The sequence below is a fragment of the Procambarus clarkii genome, chromosome 62 (genome assembly GCF_040958095.1).
Source record: "Procambarus clarkii isolate CNS0578487 chromosome 62, FALCON_Pclarkii_2.0, whole genome shotgun sequence".
Classification (NCBI taxonomy): domain Eukaryota; kingdom Metazoa; phylum Arthropoda; class Malacostraca; order Decapoda; family Cambaridae; genus Procambarus; species Procambarus clarkii.
In genome coordinates, this window is record NC_091211.1 from 16,612,756 (window position 1) to 16,632,652 (window position 19,897).

The 19,897-nt window shown below is 43.7% G+C and overlaps 1 protein-coding gene across 5 annotated transcripts in view; it reads right to left on the minus strand.

The window, feature by feature from the left end:
* Positions 1–15,791, minus strand: part of LOC123766440 (uncharacterized) — a 40,586-nt gene extending 24,795 nt beyond the window's left edge. For 4 of the 5 annotated variants that reach the window (XM_045755550.2, XM_069308214.1, XM_069308215.1 and 1 more), the window contains exons 1-2: positions 15,476–15,791; positions 3,849–3,911 (exon numbers count right to left, since the gene is read on the minus strand). In XM_045755550.2, coding sequence (XP_045611506.2) covers positions 3,849–3,871 — 23 coding nt within the window. In that variant the 5' untranslated portion in view covers positions 3,872–3,911; positions 15,476–15,791. The remainder of the gene's footprint in view (positions 1–3,848; positions 3,912–15,475) is intronic. The other variant, XM_045755549.2, reaches the window with a different exon arrangement.
* Between the last annotated feature and the right edge of the window lie 4,106 nt (positions 15,792–19,897).

A 19,897-nucleotide genomic window follows, 5' to 3' on the forward strand; every position in this document is an offset into this window, starting at 1 on the left:
TGTTCATATAATTCTGTATACCAACTGGTAGATCATTTATGTACACAATAAACATCACTGGTGCAAGAACTGAACCCTGTGGTACTCCACTTGTGACATTTCTCCATTCTGATACATTGCCTCTGATTACTGCCCTCATTTTTCTATCAGTCAGAAAATTTTTCATCCATGATAGAAGCTTACCTGTCACCCCTCCAATATTTTCCAGTTTCCAGAACAACCTCTTATGTGGAACTCTGTCGAAAGCCTTTTTTAGGTCCAGATAGATGCAGTCAACCCAACCATCTCTTTCCTGTAATATCTCTGTGGCTCGATCATAGAAACTGAGTAAATTCGATACACAGGATCTTCCAGATCGAAAACCATACTGTCTGTCTGATATTATATCATTTCTCTCTAGGTGTTCTACCCATTTAGTTTTGATTAGTTTTTCCAATACTTTCACTATTACACTTGTCAATGATACAGGTCTATAATTGAGGGGGTCTTCCCTGCTGCCACTTTTGTAGATTGGAACTATGTTAGCCTGTTTCCACCCGTCTGCTACGATTCCTGTACACAGGGATGCCTGAAAGATCAGGTGAAGTGGAATGCTGAGCTCAGATGCACATTCTCTCAGAACCCATGGTGAAACGCCATCTGGGCCAGCTGCTTTGTTCTTACCGAGCTCCTTGAGCATTTTTTCCACTTCGTCTCTACACACCTCTATGTGTTCTATGTTGTTCTCTGGAATTCTTATTGTATCTGGTTCCCTAAAGATTTCATTTTGTACAAACACACTTTGGAACTTTTCGTTTAGTGTTTCACACATTTCCTTTTCATCTTCCGTGAATCTATTTCCCATTTTCAACCTCTGAATATTATCCTTTACCTGCAATTTGTTGTTTATGAATTTATAGAATAGACCTGGTTCTGTTTTACATTTGTCCGCAATCCCTTTTTCAAAATTTCTTTCTGCCTCTCTCCTCACTGCCGTGTAGTTGTTTCTCGCATCTTTGTATCGCTGGTATGTTTGGGGGTTCGGCCTCTTCCTGTATTGATTCCATTTTTGTGTCTTTCGGTCTCTAGCCCTCTCGCAATTTCTATTGAACCAATCCTGTTTCCTAGTTCTGCATCTCTGTTTTGGTATAAATTTTTTTGTGCCTTTATCATATATTTCACAAAACTTGCCATACATCTCATTCACTTCCTTGCCTAGCATCAAGTCTGTCCAATTATACTCACTAAAAAAATTTCTAAGGTCACCATAATGTCCTCTCCTGAAGTCTGGTTTTTCAACTGCTTCAACCTCCTTATTTTCTTCCAGCTTATAACGCATTGCATACTTTATTCCCAAAAAGACATGGTCACTTTTACCCAAGGGAGGAAGGTACTGAATGTCAAATATCTCTTCCTCCTTCCTGGTAAATATCAAATCTAGCATGGAGGGAACGTCCCCTTCCCTCATCCTCGTAGCTTGTTTAACATGTTGATACAAGAATGTTTCCAGGATGAGGTCTACAAATTTACAGGTCCAAAAATCTTCTGTTTTAGCTTCATATGCTTCCCAGTCTATGGATTTCAAGTTGAAGTCACCGACTATCAACAGTCGTGATCTATCGTTATCCGCTCTCGCTATAATCTCTCTCATTATTGTTATAAGACCTTCACGTTTACTATCTAGCTCCTCCTTTGACCATGTGCTGCTTGGCGGTGGACTATATGCATTTATCATCATTAGTTTATCATCCTCATAGCAGATCTCTAGTGCTATTATGTCAACTTCTTGTGGATTGGCAGTCATTATTTCCTTCACCTTTAGGTGTTCTTTTACCAGCACAGCAACGCCACCGCCTTTCCTAATTTTTCTGTCCCGTCTCCAAATTGAGTAGCCCCTTGGGAATATGACCTCATTTAAAATTACATCTTCAAGTTTTGTCTCCGTGAGTGCAACAATGTCTGGTGTCTGCAGCTGTATTACATCACTTAACTCCAGTATCTTCGATCTCACTCCATCTATGTTGGTGTATGCAATCTTCAGGAACTTGTTCCCCCTCTCCTTATTCTTCACTCCCCCTCTCTCTATTGATTTTGTTGGTTTGCCTTTATGTACCACTTTACTGGTTTGCCTACCCCTATCACTTTGTAGAAAAAAGAATTTATTTCTTCTTCATTCCTGCTCTCATTTAAATGTTTTGCCTCGGCGAGGTTCAGTTTCAGCTTCTCTCTATCTTCTTTTGAAAGATCTCGTCTTAATGACCACCCTTTCCCATCCTCATCCCTTTGCAATTTTCTAGCATTCCTTAGTACTTCTTCCATCTGTTTGGCACCGTTTAGGGTGATCCTCAAAGGTCGATCTTTCCCTTTTACGTACCTGCCTATTCTCCTGTAGTCGCACACATTCTCTCTGTTTGTAAGACCTTCCACGAGGCCAACAATTTTATCTACTACTTTAGCTTCTTCTACAGCTCTTTCTGACCTAGATGTTATCGCCTTTTCTTTGCAGCCAAAAATGATCAGGGACTTACTCCGATCAACTGTGTTTTGCACCAACTTCGGGTTAGATGCCAATTCTTTCCTCACTTCTAGCCTAATGTTTGTTTTATCTTGGTTGCTGCAGTGTTTGACTTCCTTTACTGCTTCTTCTATTTTTTCCTTCTCCTTGGCCACTTGTGCATAAGTGAATTGCATATCTTTCTTGCACTGTTCTATTCCCTGTGTAACTTCCTCCATCTGTGCTGACAAAAGCTGTTTCTCCTGTTGAATTTCCTTGCCTAACCTATTGTAGTCATTTATGTTTAAATTTACTTTAACTTCTTCCAAAGCTATTTTTAAGAGTTTATTTTCTTCTTCCATGGCTTTGCAATTTGTTTCCAATTGATTCTTATCCTTGCGCAAGTCTTTCACTAAACCCTCCAGACATACAACTTTGCTATTCAAATGGTCATTACTTTCTTTCAATTTACTAATTATTTCTACATGAGAGTTCACTATAGTATCTAAATTTACCAACTTGTTATGTAGACTACTAATATCAATGCTTTCTTCATTGAATCCCTCAAAATCAAGCTCTGTTTTGTTTTTCCCCTTGCCAGTGGCCATCTTGAATGTTCTTCTCTGCACTGTAAACACTAGGGCAACTTTTTCTCATCCGATTTTTCACTTCCCTTAGCACTTTCCTGTTATCTCACCTATTTTTCAAGAGCACTATACCTTTATGTATATGGTATTTATGTGTGTATATTTATGTGTGTGTGTGTGTGTGTGTGTGTGTGTGTGTGTGTGTGTGTGTGCGCGCGCGCGCGTGCGTTCCTTCCTAATATCTTGGCGTCATCAGCAAACATGTTCATACAAGTCTGTATTCCATCTGGCAAATGATTTATGTAGACAATGGTGCGAGTGAGTCGGGGGTGAGGGGGAATTTGGAAATGGTAGGGGGTGGAGGGGTAGGGGGTGGAGAGGTAGGGGGTGGAGGGGTAGGGGGTGGAGGGGTAGGGGGTGGAGGGGTAGGGGGTGGAGGGGTAGGGGGTGGAGGGGTAGGGGGTGGAGGGGTAGGGGGTGGAGGGGTAGGGGGTGGAGGGGTAGGGGGTGGAGGGGTAGGGGGTGGAGGGGTAGGGGGTGGAGGGGTAGGGGGTGGAGGGGTAGGGGGGTAGCAGCAGCAGCCACATAGCAGTGCCACCTACGTACTCATCCTCTTGTAAAATGCCCCGCCTTCTTTCACAACAGAATTGTCCTGCTTCGAACCAGTTTTCCCTCCTATTTGGTGTTTGTCGGGAGTATGGGATGTGTGTTAGCAAAGGCCACTCGCCTTTACTCGACACTGTCGCGCGATGGGCGACTTAAGCACCCGGGGTCAAGCTCGTACTCACCTAATGAAATTGCCTGACACCATCTCGAAGTACGAACTCTTCAATTGCGAGGACAAGGCAAATCTGTAAAAAAAATAGATCTGTGAGGAGATTAGGCCAGTGACGGGTGTGAAGAGCTGGGGGGGGAGACTAGGCCAGTGACGGGTGTGAAGAGCTGGGGGGAGACTAGGCCAGTGACGGGTGTGAAGAGCTGGGGGAGACTAGGTCAGTGACGGGTGTGAAGAGCTGGGGGGGAGACTAGGCCAGTGACGGGTGTGAAGAGCTGGGGGGGAGACTAGGCCAGTGACGGGTGTGAAGAGCTGGGGGAGACTAGGTCAGTGACGGGTGTGAAGAGCTGGGGGGTGACTAGGCCAGTGACGGGTGTGAAGAGCTGGGGGGGAGACTAGGCCAGTGACGGGTGTGAAGAGCTGGGGGAGACTAGGTCAGTGACGGGTGTGAAGAGCTGGGGGGAGACTAGGCCAGTGACGGGTGTGAAGAGCTGGGGGAGACTAGGTCAGTGACGGGTGTGAAGAGCTGGGGGGAGACTAGGCCAGTGACGGGTGTGAAGAGCTGGGGGGGAGACTAGGCCAGTGACGGGTGTGAAGAGCTGGGGGAGACTAGGTCAGTGACGGGTGTGAAGAGCTGGGGGGAGACTAGGCCAGTGACGGGTGTGAAGAGCTGGGGGGGAGACTAGGCCAGTGACGGGTGTGAAGAGCTGGGGGGGGGGGGAGACTAGGCCAGTGACGGGTGTGAAGAGCTGGGGGAGACTAGGTCAGTGACGGGTGTGAAAAGCTGGGGGGAGACTAGGCCAGTGACGGGTGTGAAGAGCTGGGGGGAGACTAGGCCAGTGACGGGTGTGAAGAGCTGGGGGGGGAGACTAGGCCAGTGACGGGTGTGAAGAGCTGGGGGAGACTAGGTCAGTGACGGGTGTGAAGAGCTGGGGGGAGACTAGGCCAGTGACGGGTGTGAAGAGCTGGGGGGGGGGAGATTAGGCTAGTGACGGGTGTGAAGAGCTGGGGGAAGACTAGGCCAGCGAGAGGGAATGTGGTTTCTCAAGATAATGGATTTGTTTCGAGAACGGGCCCACATTGCAGTAAACCCATGGTGCATATATAGCAATTACTCTTTTGAAAGATAAATGAACCTAGAATAATGAAATTATCCGAAAATGTTAATACATGCCAAATTTAATTTTAATAATGATTAATTTAACAATTTAATTTATTAAAGGAGATTTCCACCCGAGCTAATACATCGTACATGATCAAGTATGGTCATGAGATCATCCCGGGCGTAAGTTCGAACCCTCATCACGGCCCTTGTGGATTTGTTCATTTGATGCATCACGCTATTGTGATTTCTGCATGTATGGTCATGAGTTATTGTGAATTTACTTTAGACGATATAGGTAATGGGTGACGAGACAGCCGGTCGGCTTTCTGCCAGCTTTGACACGTCAACCCAGCAGCATATATTATTGCAATAACATGTGTTGCAGCTGCTCTCTCACGCACACGCTTACACGGATGCTAACACACGCAATCCCTTCAACACCACACTTCCAAATAAATACTTTGTAGCAATGTATCCACAATGCTCCTCTTGTTCACCTGGACCTGATCGCCTTGTATTAATATTATAACGTCCTAATACCATGAATAGTCTCGTTACCTTCAATTTTATGGTAACACTAAGGATGCACTGAAAATTCAAGAATTACTATAGTTATTGTCTTATTTAATTGACCTACGTAATCTATACATTATACACCACTGTATCTACATTATTCGTCTATGTTCACATTATACACCACTGTATCTACATTATTCGTCTGTGTTCAAGTTATACATTATTCACGCATTCATTTTGTTCCGGTCACCCCCGCTCCTCCATCTTAATATGCAGATGGCTTCTTGAACAAGTGAACTACTGCATCATTCGTCTGTCGTTTATAACACCACAGGAAGAACCTGTGCAGGTACCTCTGATCTATTTACCTCCTATACAATCAAAATTTGTCACTAACATTTCAAAGAAACCTGCTCCTCAACTTTGAAGTATTAAAGTGCATAAACAAAGTTTTAGTCACCTCCAAAGATTGTTAAGTGTTGCTATACCGACTGGCAATCTCTTATGGCAGAATTATTTTGACTATTTTCGTCGAAAGCAAAATAACAATCTTAAAACGCTATTTTTTTTCAGGAATATTCCTGCGCGGGCCCCAAGCCTCTAACTGGCCCTGTAAGTGTTACTCATTTCTATCTTACTTAGGCTCTGGACGAATATTTATGACGTTTGTTGGCTTCATACGTGAATACTGAACATTAAATAAAATAGTTAGGACTAATTCTAATGGTGTAATAAAATTGTATACACCAGATGTTTGTGAACACGCCATGACAGCAATTCCAAATAGGCAATAAATTGAATCACCTCCACAACATTATTCAATAAGTCACGGTGTGATAACTTTTTTTTTTTTTTTTTTTTTACATGCAAGCATGCTTATAAGTACAATAAAAAGTAAACAATAACAACATAGAACAGACCAAAATAAAGCACAAACGTGCAAAAACATAAAGGAAGAAATGTACTAAACACAAAAACGCCGGACAAAACAACAATAATTACAAACAAAATACAACAAGCAAGTTAAAACACAGCGGAAAACAAAACACACCAAAATATGAAATATTCAGAACAAGGCTACCAGCACCTCAAACACACACGGAAAGGCACCTACACAAAACGAAAATAATAACAATAATAATAATAATAAAAATAACTAGAAAGGAAAACAAATATACAACAAACAAAAAAAGCACAATGGCAAAACACGACAAAAAGCATAAACACAGACCGGGTCACGCCAACAGCCTGAAGGGCACTCAACACTACACAAACAGCATCATAAAAACAAAGAACCACAAAGCATAACATAAGAACACGACATCCACAACCACACACACACCAACCAAACCCCGGACTGCACAGGAACCGGACACACACACACACACACAAAGCCACACAAACCCACCACAAACCGGAGCACGCAGGAACCGGGAAACAAACCCGCCCCACACACACACCCGACCCGCACCCACAACCATGCACACAAATGGAAACAACCCACAATACACAAAGGAATCATAAGCGAGGAATACATTTCTCAGAGACAGGAATATATTTCTCAGGGAACGAATCCCAAGGATACCTTCGCTTATAGGCCTCCCAAATCAAATACTCCATGTCGGTGGGGGGACGATCCCCCTGCCGCCGTGGGCCCAGCATAAACTCGGGAACCTCCAGATCAGGCGGAAACGGCCACTCCTGAAGATCACCGACGCAAGTCGCATAACGAGGCTGGGGAGCGCAAGCCACGTCCTTCGAGGTAGCAGACGACACCGATGTAGCGTACGAGGGCTGCCGAGACGGCCGCGTCGCCGTACGCATAGGAGCAGGGGACAATCGACGAGATGGTAACGCCTCCACCGAGACCGCAGGAGACGCTGAAGAGATGGCCGTAGACGGAAGAGGCGTCGACACCGCAGTCGATGAAACGGGAACGAGGAAGGGGTTACAGAACCTCCAGAGCGAGCAGTCTTTTTCAACAGCATCACCAAGCCACCCCGCTCACCGCGAACCTCAGCAGGGGGGAACCACCCCCCCACGAAGAACCGGAGCCATCCGAGGCAGGCGACGCACCCGAAGCAGGAACCGCAGACACCATATCTAAGGTGGAGGCCGAAACACCGGCACTGGCATCCTCAGGCAAATGCACCTCCGCCGTCACCGTAGTATGCAACGCAACCGGAGCCACCCCTCCATCGCCGGCAGATCTACAAGCATCGAAATCGCCAACGTCAGCCCACGCTGAAGATGAACGCCGGGAACGCTTAGGCTCTGGCCGCACATCATCAGACCCGGAGGCTGACTCAGACACACGCAACACAAGCCGGGCGAACCGATGCACGTCGCAGAACGGCAACATCCTCGACCACATGGGGCACCAGGCCAGGCACAGGAGGAATCGCCGGATCCACCCCATCACCCAGCACAGCCGGAACAGATGGCAAGGGTGCAGGGACAGATCAGACGCAGCAGAGGACGAACCGGAAGACGGGGGAATCGAGAAGGCTGTCTGAAGAACCCCGGGGACACTAGTCGGAGCAGGACAATCACCATGCGACGACACAACCTCTTGAAGAGAGGCGACAACAACAGGGGACGCACCAGGCGACGCAATAGGCGACACAGGGGGCACATCCGCGGCTGAAGAGACGTCCACATCCACCGCATCCTCCTCCACAGGAAGCGGCGGAAAATCCTCCTCATTGAAGAGGTTCACGGGTGCAACGGCAGGCGCAGCCTGATGGCCCAAGAGGCCACAACGATAACACGTCCGAGGCTGGCGGGCGTAAAACACCCGAACGTTGTAACCCAGAAGACGCACAGAGGACGGAATATCTTCCCGGAACCTCATGCCCAGGGTGCGAATGTTAGTCCTCACACCCTTAAGTGGACTGGAAGACACCACATTCATCCGCACACTAACCACTGCGCCAAACCGGCCGAAGTACCGCCGTAGCAGACCCTCCGGAAACTCCAATGGAGCCCCATGCACACTTACGTAAGTGAGGGCACCACTCCGATCAGAGAGTGACAGTGCCCGACAGTGCCCGCACCATCCGGCAGGGGTAATGTCCGCCCCTCGTATCGACTGAGAAAGTCGCGATACGCCAATTCCTTCGTGAACTTCACTATCGCTCGACGTGCCGTCACCAGCTCGACTCTATAAATGTTGATCACAGGGATATGAAGCAACTCGCACACCAGCGCTATCTCTGGGTACCCAGCCCAGCCGGAAAATTCGAGGCCCACAGACTGAGCCCGCAGTACAGGGGTGGAAGGGGACCCCCATCGTGAACTCCACGTTAGCACAGGCAGGCAAAGACACACCCGCCCTCAACCGGCCAAATTGGTAAACAACACCAACAGCCAGAGCGCCGAGGCAACACGTCTGTCCCCTACCGAAGCTAGGGCCAGACTCACCTGTGTGATAACTCGTGCGACTGTCTTCAAGTCTTGCCTCAACAACGATCAAAATTATAACATTAGAAACAATATTGTCAAGTAGAAAAGCGCACAGTAGAATTATTTTCCCTTTAGATTTTCATTGCACGATTTAAAGTTCCTGTATTTTATATAGCATTGTAAACTATAAAGTAAAGTTGACCCAAGTGAGGCCTACTATAAATTACCATGTGCCAAGTGGCTTTCTGTAGATTACTTCATTGTTTTGTTATAGGTCTATACTAATTGCGTTGAATTCCAGGTCATCCTCTTAGCCAAGTTGACCAGATGAAAGTTAACACTTAACAGACTAGCGGAGGGGAGTCTCCTGAACATTTTGCTCAGTTTTTATGAAATTGTTCAAGCATTGTACAAATTCATGTCGGTAATTCTTTATAATTAATTGTACCCAGCCACGCGTTGCTGTGGCTCAGCGTGAGCCACAGCAATGTTCCCATCACTGAAAAACAATGAAAAGAAAATAAATTATACTCACGAAATTAACAGTAAGGTATACAACACGGCTCAATTCCAAATCAATGTCACACAATATAATTAAATCAAAATGAAAATAAATCGAAATATTGAAAATTCAATTTATCAATGCACCCGGAAACATTGAAATGGAATCTTAACATATTTAGTATAGTGCGAGTGTTGCTATTACGTACAAAAGATGGCGCCGTTTTTCATAAAAAGCCTCTTTTTACCTGTCACAGGTGTGGCATCTATATAGTAGGCATATAAAAACGCGCGTATTCAAATGGAACGTTGTGTCAAAATTTCAATGCAATCGGTGTCAATCATGGACCTAATGTGAGACTTCCTAGAATGTTTTATGTATCATTTATATGCTCTGTGATTGACTACAATGCCCTACATCTCACACTGTATACTGACAAAGAGCTGAAATCTCTTGAAACCTTGCAAAATGAAGCTATGCGTCTCATCCTTGGGGCTCCAAAGTCCACGAGAATAGTTAATATGAGAGCAGAGTTAAAAATTACCTACCATAAGTGAGAGAATTTTGTCTATTAGCACAGTTTTCGGCGAGAAGGCATTGAGTAGATCTAGACAACACATGAAGTTTCAATCAAAACTTTCTAATATGCTGCACTCACCTGAGGTCTATAGAAGAACGAAATCTGATTATGTATATTGGTTCTACAAGGTAGCCAACTCCATCAAAATATTAAACATGTACCCAACTCAACTAATGATTAATCAACCAATTACTCCATGGGATAACTGGGATCTATCAGTTGATTTTGTAAATGCGCCCAAGAAAGATAGTGTGCACACTACATTATTAAAACAGTTAACACTGAAAAGCATCACTGAAAGTACTCAGAGTATGGGTAACGATGTGTATCAGTGCTATACCGACGGCTCTGTAGAAGGTGGACGATGTACCGGATGTGCATGTAACATATTTGAACAATCTTCTCTCGTAATACAGCAATGAAGCGCGTCAATGACTGGGCAAGTACAACTCAAACCGAACTTGCAGGCATATACCTTGCCACTGAACTTGTAAAAGACAAAGGCAGTGGACTTATATACTGTGACTCGCAGAGTGCACTCCTGGCATTGAACGCACATAGTAGTGACACCCAGAAAATAGTCAGTGATATTCGAATGAATGTTTTAGCTCCTAAGAAAACAGATTTGAGATTAAATTCCTATGGATACCATCACATGTTGGCATCTCAAGGCATGACACTGTTGATATGCTTGCAAAGACAGCCTGCAGAAAACCAGTGGTAGAAATTGATATGAGTGTTTCATTAGCAGTGACAAAGAGAATACTTGAACAAATATCTAATGAAGATCTCACCGACCTAACAAATTCACAAAGACCTGAAAATTGTAGCATTAAATATTATGATAGATATCGTGAGGAGACATTCACATATGGGACTAATAGAACAAGAACCCGGCAATGTGATATTATAGTGGCCAGAATACGCCTGGGATATAGACGTATCTGGCAGCTTTCTCAAAACCCAAATGTCGAGTACACAATGTGTCAACTTTGTGAAAGAGAAAACATGCACTCTCTTGAACATTATATTGTAGAATGTCCCATACTGACTGACTTTCGCCCTCCTGGGTTAAGGTATGCTGAACTCTGTAATTACTATACGAGTACTGGAACACTTGATATATTGGACTTGTATTCAAGATTGACCATGTAATATATCAATTATACAATGTATATATATGATGTAACTATATAACCTGAGCTTGTAAAAGCACCTTCATCACCTTCAGTGATTAAGTGCTTAATTCCACACTAGTTTCTTTATCAGCTATCTCACCCTGTCAGAGTAAATGAGACAAATGTATGTGAATGCATGTGTGTATATATGTATGTATATGTGTGTGTGTATGTATATGTATGGGTATAAAGTATATATGGAAGCTGATCAGAATTACATTTCACCTTTGTAAATGTACATTAATGACACTATGTAAAAGACACATCAAACACTTTATGTAGGGCATACGTAAATCTGTGTATGTATTTACTTATGTAGGTTAGCTTAGCATTTTAAAAGCACCGAATCACCTTCTGTGGTTGAGTGTTCAATAAACCCTTGAACTATATGCTTAACACTTCTCTAACCCTGTCCATGGAGGACAGTCTACAGTCTCCGTGGTGTAGTGGTAAGACACTCGCCTGGCGTTCCGCGAGCGCTGTCATGGGTTCGTATCCTGGCCGGGGAGGATTTACTGGGCGCAATTCCTAAACTGTAGCCTCTGTTTAACGCAACAGTAAAATGTGTACGTGGATAAAAAAACGATTCTTCGCGGCAGGGGATCGTATTCCAGGGACCTGCCCGAAACGCTACGCGTACTAGTGGCTGTACAAAAATGTAACAACTCTTGTATATATCTCAAAAAAAAAATGTATACATGCTGATTAGCATCGTAAATGTGTGGCCACGTCTGTGGTAGAAAAAAAATGCAATCGGTGGAGAACTTTCGGAGATTACAGCTTGCGTTACTTACGTCCAACAGATGGTTCTGTTTTAAAAATAAAAGAGCATGGTTTTTGCTGTCACGGGTGAGGCATGTATATAGTAGGTATATAAAAACACGCGCCTATTCGAATGCAACGTTGCGTCAAAATTTCAAAGCAATCGGTAAAGAGGTTTTGAAGATTTCCCCCCTCACATGAAAAACACAAAGTTTTTTCAAAAACATCATGTTTCCCGTTACAGACGTGACATCTATATAGTATGTATATTAATTTAAAACACGCTCGGATGCGAATGAAACGTTGTGTCAAAATTTCAAAGCAATCGGTGAAGAACTTTCGGATATTAGCGATTTTGAACAAACGAACATTTACATTTTTATTTATATAGATTTAACAATGAGAGCAACAGGATCAAATAGTTCCAAAATAACGGGAAATAAATGGATATTTCGATTCACTCATGTCCGTTAAAACAATGATATTTCCAAGTTTCTACTTGCCGATTTTTCGATTACGAATTCAAATCATTAAATCTGAATTTAATCATGATAATACTGGACACCATAAACACCCAGCCACTGGGAATAGACCGTAGAGCGACGGCCTCGCTTCATGCAGGTCGGCGTTCAATCCCAATCCTCAACCGTCAAAGTGGTTGGACACCATTCCTCTCTCCCCCCCCCCCCCGTCCCATCCCAAAGCCTTATCCTGACCCCCTTCCCAGTGCTATAAGTCGTAATGGCTTGGCCCGATTCCCTGACAGTTCAATTCAATTCACTGTACACCAGGGAGCCGGTCGGCCGAGCGGACAGCACACTGGACTTGTGATCCTGTGGTCCCGGGTTCGATCCCGGGCGCCGGCGAGAAACAATGGACAGAGTTTTTCACCCTATGCCCCTGTTACCTAGCAGTAAAATAGGTACCTGGGTGTTAGTCAGCTGTCACGGGCTGCTTCCTGGGGGGTGGAGGCCTGGTCGAGGACCGGACCGCGGGGACACTAAAGCCCCGAAATCATCTCAAGATAACCATAAAGAACTATTTGCGCCACCCAAGAATGCACAGGACGAGCCCGGTGCAGGGAGGCTGCGTTACCTGGAAGTGTTGGTGCAGAGAGCTAGTTGACGTCTGTAAGCGGTGTGCCAAGCGCTTGAACCTAGCCTACAGAACCTCGTATATTCCGTGACAGCAACAGATGTGGAGTGACGTTTAACATGAGGGGGTGAGGGGTGGTGTTGCGAGTGAACACGTGTAGTTCTCATGCAACCTGTCCTCAAACAACTCGTCCTCAGACCAAGTTCATTCCATCCAGCGGTCGACCCAAAGGACGCAACATCAATTTTAATATGCTGTTCATTCAAAATAAGAATTCTCAAATATAAATTAATATTGTTAGATATTTCCATACTATACATATTTAGGCATTGGTTAAGTTAGGTGTTTATGTTCTGTTGGCGATTGCTTGTATTTGTTTAACATGGGTGAAGTATTTACGGTGTTGTGGTTCGGACAAAAGTCGTCAGTGAAGCAGTTGTTCCCGAAGTGTTCGAATCATTATCAGTTGTTAGTTGTGTGTAAACCGGTTTCCATTCATATCCGGGGTTTGGCGGGTGTTTGGAATGGACTTTGTTTATGAGGACGGGCTGCCTCAATGTCAAAATGCTCCTTAATTCGTGCGTCAATCCGTTTATGAATTACTGATGACGTCCGATCATTTCTCTAACAATTAGAAATTTAAAAATTTTGAATTTGTTGAAAAAGAAATTTTCGCAAACGTTCTGATAATCAGAATCGCACCTGCCAATGTTTCACCAATGCACTTCAAATACTGCCTGTCCTCGGCAACACAGACCAATGGTTCAGTCCTTGCAGCCGCCAAACCCCTTTCTATGAATGAAAAACACCTTACACACGACGTTGAACATTTGTCGAAAGAGTGCTTTGTTGATGATCCCTGTTCGAATCTCAACTTTTAACAGCTTCACCCACATACTATAAATAATTGCCAACAGAATCTAAACACCTTACCTAACCTACACCTAAATATGCACAATATGTTCACAAGTTTTGAGTTTTGATATATAAGTTTTGATATACAAGTTTTGATATACAAGTTTTGATATACAAGTTTTGATATACAAGTTTTGATATACAAGTTTTGATATACAAGTTTTGATATACAAGTTTTGATATACAAGTTTTGATATACAAGTTTTGATATACAAGTTTTGATATACAAGTTTTGATATACAAGTTTTGATATACAAGTTTTGATATACAAGTTTTGATATACAAGTTTTGATATACAAGTTTTGATATATAAGTTGAGATAAATTTGAGAACATTTTTAATTTGAATGGAAAGCACATTAAAATTTTGAATGCGTTTGGGAGTCGGGCGCCGGATGGACAGCTCCTCCTCTTAAGGTTAAACGACGTCAAGAAAACGGTCATTGTAAAGTGCCCTTATCCTAACCTACCAGTGGACCCAAAACAGAAAACGGGACAGTACGTCACTTTCACAAGCTGCTAACATTTTATAGTACGACAATTTTTGGCCTTGAATAACGCATAAGAACGAAAAGCGACGTTCTTAGTAGGACAGGTTATCTTGAGATGATTTCGGGGCTTAGCGTCCCCGCGGCCCGGTCCTCGACCAGGCCTCCTTTTTGTTACACACCCCCAGGAAGCATCCCATAGCAACCGTAACTCCCAGGTACCTATTTACTGCTAGGTGAACAGGTGCATCAAGGTGAAAGAAACTCTGCCCATTTGTTTCCGCCTCCGCCGGGGATCGAACCCGAGACCTTAGTAGATTGAATCCCGAGCGCTGTTGGCAGCCCGTCAACCTCTTAACATGACAACCCGTGATCATGGCAGATAATCTAAACACCGAACTTAACCAATGCCTCATTATACATACAATTCTTATATAGTAATATTGATTTATACGAGAAAAAAAAACGATTTTGACTACGAAGTACTACGCTAAAACCATCTTGGTGGCGTCGACCGCCGCCTGGACATTAAGAGACTTAACTTAGTAGTTTTAAGTTTGTGGATAAATTTCGTTAGTTTAAACTAACGAAATGTTTAAACTGAGTGCATAACCGACAGATTTGATATATCCGGCTAAATATGAAGCACCAAAATTACTCTAATGTTACGTCTGATAATTTTGTAGATACCTCGCACCAAAATTACTCTAATGTTACGTCTGATAATTTTGTAGATACCTCGCACCAAAATTACTCTAATGTTACGTCTGATAATTTTGTAGATACATCGCAATGTGTATAATTTATATAAAAAAAACAATTAGCTGTAGATTGAGAACTTTCAGCGTATATTCCCCCCCCCCCCTTCTCACATACAACAAAAATATATAAACAAAATACCTTCAAGAGTTGGGAGAGATATTTAAATATAAAACTCAAACTAAGAAAGTAGCCAAGCATCTTGTATATGGTATGAAGACTTAAGAGTTGTGCGGCGATGTCTTCCCCCGACCCCACACTGACCTCATGCAAGATCTCTTATGCCCATGTAAAATTAATGTGATTTCGTGAATTAACTCGCTAATATATACATACCTCTGTGTTCCTGTTGGTCTCACGAGCTCTCCTCAAACACACTATTACTCTTCTTTCAAGTCATAACTTTTCTTTTAGAGTTTAAGGAAGATGTTTAGTGTAACTTTCTTAGGTCTTACGGCCTTGACACTAGTCCTTCAAGCACTATTCCATTACTTGTACAACTATTTCCACACCAATATATATATATATGCTTCATAACAGCTCTAAGGTATTTTTGTTACGACTGTCGCAAGGTTAATTAACAGGGTGATTTAGTGATGGAGGAACACGTTAACGTGCAGTCTTGACGACGTCTGGTTATCAACTGACCGCAGACCCGTGTTGGTTCCAGTACTTCCTGGGTATCCGTCACCTCTTTTTTCATTATATTTATTGATATTACATAATCAAAAATATATACGTATCCCATTTCTTGGTCATATGATGTACTATATATTCCGACCTTATAGTGAGGAAATGATGTTACTATTTATCATGTATCACAATTAATTCGTATTTGTGGATTAAATAAAGCGCTCCGTATCTGGAAACATTCTTTTGCTGTGTCGTGCAAATGGTTTAATTCACTTATTGAATTATTTATAATGTTTTGAAACATTTATTATATTTTAATTATTCCTCTGGAATGTGTTTCATTATCCAGAGTTTTCTAGTTACTGAGTATAATTGTGATGTCATACTGGAATAACCGACTGAGAAAATTTAAATTATTTTATCGTTCATTTTTCAGTAATAACAGATCTTACACACGTAGGGTATGATTTATATCATTCAATAATGTTTATATATTATTAACATATATATCCCTTGAGAAGCGGGATAGATCTCTCGATATATATACATATAAATATATATATCCTTGGTATTAGGCTTACCATGAAGAGTGAAGCCTAGCTGTGCAAATTAACTATTTAAATTTAAATACTAAGCATGTTTAATTCTTATGCGATATTGATCGCCAATAATAACTGTAGAATCATCCCTGCCTATATGACCAAGTAACTGGTCAATTAAATAATAGGAGTAACAGTTTTATTAACTCTGTAAAAGTATATATATGCCCTGTATTAAGAGCAGGGATAATGGCTGTGTTGGGAGCGGGTTGGCATCTCATCCTTGAGAAACGTCAAGTATAAAGTGGTATTGTTTATTCAGAAGCGTTCAACGTTTGGCAATCACAAACCCTTGTCGAGGAAGTGCCAATATTGCAGTGGTTTTAATTTCATGAAAGCCTAATAGAAGTTTTTATTTGTGTGATGAATAGTTTAAAAAATATGAGAATGTGGGGGAAACATTCAATGGTTTAATTTTTAATAAGTTTTACTGATTTGTTATGAGGATTTGTGTTTTAATTTTGAGTGAGATTCAGTAATTTACATTAATTACTGAGGGGCGTAAAATATTTTTGTTAGTGGAGTAGAACGCAAGGTTCTATTTTTGTAATATTCATCATCCACATCGATGACAACATCACGAACCACATCATCAAATTTTCAGATTACACAAACATATATAGTAGAGTGGGAAGCGAAAACGATTTTTGTGTTTTACAAAGCGATCTACACGAACTCCACAAATGGTCAGAAATGCTTTCCAATATTGAAAAATGCAAGACCTTGCAAGAAACCCAGTATAACCCAGACTATAACTACCTGTCGACAATACGACCAAGCAGCAGATTTCTAAGGAAAAGGACCCTTAGGAGTTATTATCCTAGTCACTGAATGGGTTTTTAATTCAGACCGTTTATTTAAGAGGTTCAGTACAACTCATACAAGGGAAGCAGCTTCAAGCTCAACAAGTCAGTGTAGGACAGAGAATAGATGATTTTTCATCCTATATGATAATATATAATTCTAATACCCATAGAATCGCCTATGCACCGAACCTATAAACCCAAGAAAATACTCCGGCTAATTCTGACAATGGTGATGCACAATGGTGGCCTAGAACATGGTGACCATGGACAATGGTGGCCTAGAACATGGAGGCCATGGACAATGGTGGCCTGGAACATGGTGACCACCGACAATGGTGGCCTAGAACATGGTGACCACCGACAATGGTGGTCACCGACAATGGTGGCCTGGAACGTGATGACCACCGACAATGGTGGCCACTGACAATGGTGGCCTAGAACATGGTGACCACCGACAATGGTGACCACTGACAATGGTGGCCTGGAACATGGTGACCACCGACAATGGTGGCCTAGAACATGGTGACCACCGACAATGGTGGTCACCGACAATGGTGGCCTGGAACGTGATGACCACCGACAATGGTGACCACTGACAATGGTGGCCTAGAACATGGTGACCACCGACAATGGTGACCACTGACAATGGTGGCCTGGAACATGATGACCACCGACAATGGTGACCACTGACAATGGTGGCCTGGAACATGGTGACCACCGACAATGGTGGTCACCGACAATGGTGGCCTGGAACGTGATGACCACCGACAATGGTGACCACTGACAATGGTGGCCTAGAACATGGTGACCACCGACAATGGTGACCACTGACAATGGTGGCCACCGACAATGGTGACCACTGACAATGGTGGCCTGGAACATGGTGACCACCGACAATGGTGGTCACCGACAATGGTGGCCTAGAACATGGTGACCACCGACAATGGTGACCATTGACAATGGTGACCACCGACAATGGTGACCACTGACAATGGTGGCCTGGAACATGGTGACCACCGACAATGGTGGCCTAGAACATGGTGACCACCGACAATGGTGACCACTGACAATGGTGACCACCGACAATGGTGACCACTGACAATGGTGGCCTGGAACATGGTGGTCACCGACAATGGTGACCACTGACAATGGTGACCACCGACAATGGTGACCACTGACAATGGTGGCCTGGAACATGGTGGTCACCGACAATGGTGGCGCAGCACACAGGTGGCTGGCCACTAGGCTACAACAGTCGGCGCTCACCACGAGTGCGGGAAGCAGTGTTCTCACAGCCCGTCCTTTCTAGTTCTCCCAACGTCACAAAAATGATGTACTAAATTGCCCGAACCTAACTTAACCGAGGACCCACGAATAATAAACGTGACAGCTCGATATTTTTTGCTAACCGCTATGATTGATAGTACATCATAATTTGACTGGTGATTTACACGCCGAAATGCGATGAACTATTCGAGAGAAAAAGTCCTTCGGCAAAGCAGCAGGTGCAGAAGTTTCCGCATGTGTTCATCACCATAAACTGGTCTAGACTAGTCTCAACGTGGGTCTTATTTAAGCACTAATAACACGTCGTTATTAATATGCGACTCACAACACTGTAAATCGTTGGGTAAGATATGCCTGGGCATACAGAGTGTGAAGGGGGCGACCCGAGGACTGTACCCAGCTGGAGCTGTAAGCTGGGCATACAGAGTGTGAGGAGGACCAGAGGACTGTACCCAGCTGGTGCTGTAAGCTGGGCATACAGTGTGTGTGGGGGGACCCCGAGGACTGTACCCAGCTGGTGCTGTAAGCTGGGCATACAGTGTGTGACGGGGACCCCGTGGACTGCACCCAGCTGGTGCTGTAAGCTGGGCATACAGAGTGTGAGGGGGGACCCCGAGGACTGTACCCAGCTGGTGCTGTAAGCTGGGCATACAGAGTGTGAGGGGGGACCCGAGGACTGTACCCAGCTGGTGCTGTAAGCTGGGCATACAGAGTGTGAGGAGGACCAGAGGACTGTACCCAGCTGGTGCTGTAAGCTGGGCATACAGAGTGTGAGGGGGGACCCGAGGACTGTACCCAGCTGGTGCTGTAAGCTGGGCATACAGAGTGTGAGGGGGGACCCCGAGGACTGTACCCAGCTGGTGCTGTAAGCTGGGCATACAGAGTGTGAGGGGGGACCCGAGGACTGTACCCAGCTGGTGCTGTAAGCTGGGCATACAGGGTGTGAAGGGACTCGCATACTGTAGCCTGTTGGCACTGTAAATTAAACGAGCCAAGATGCTGCAGAGTACACATAAGAACATAAGAATGAAACTAACTGCAGAAGGCCTATTGGCCCATACGAGACAGATTCTATTTATATCAACCCAAATCCATTCATATATATGTATAACCTACGTTTGAAACAATCAAAGGATCCTACTTCTATTATGTTACACGGTAATTGGTTCCACAAATCAACAACCCTGTTACCGAACCAGTATTTACCCAGGTCATTCCTAAATCTAAACTTATCCATTTTATACCCATTGTTTCGTGTTGCTAATGTGGTACCAATTTTCAAGAAAGGAGAAAGATCACTTGCGTCAAACTATCGGCCAATTAGCTTAACGTCTGTTGTGGGAAAGTTACTTGAAATCGATAATTGCAAATACCATTCGTCTCTATCTTGAAAAACACAAATTAATAAATGATTCACAACATGGTTTTACAAA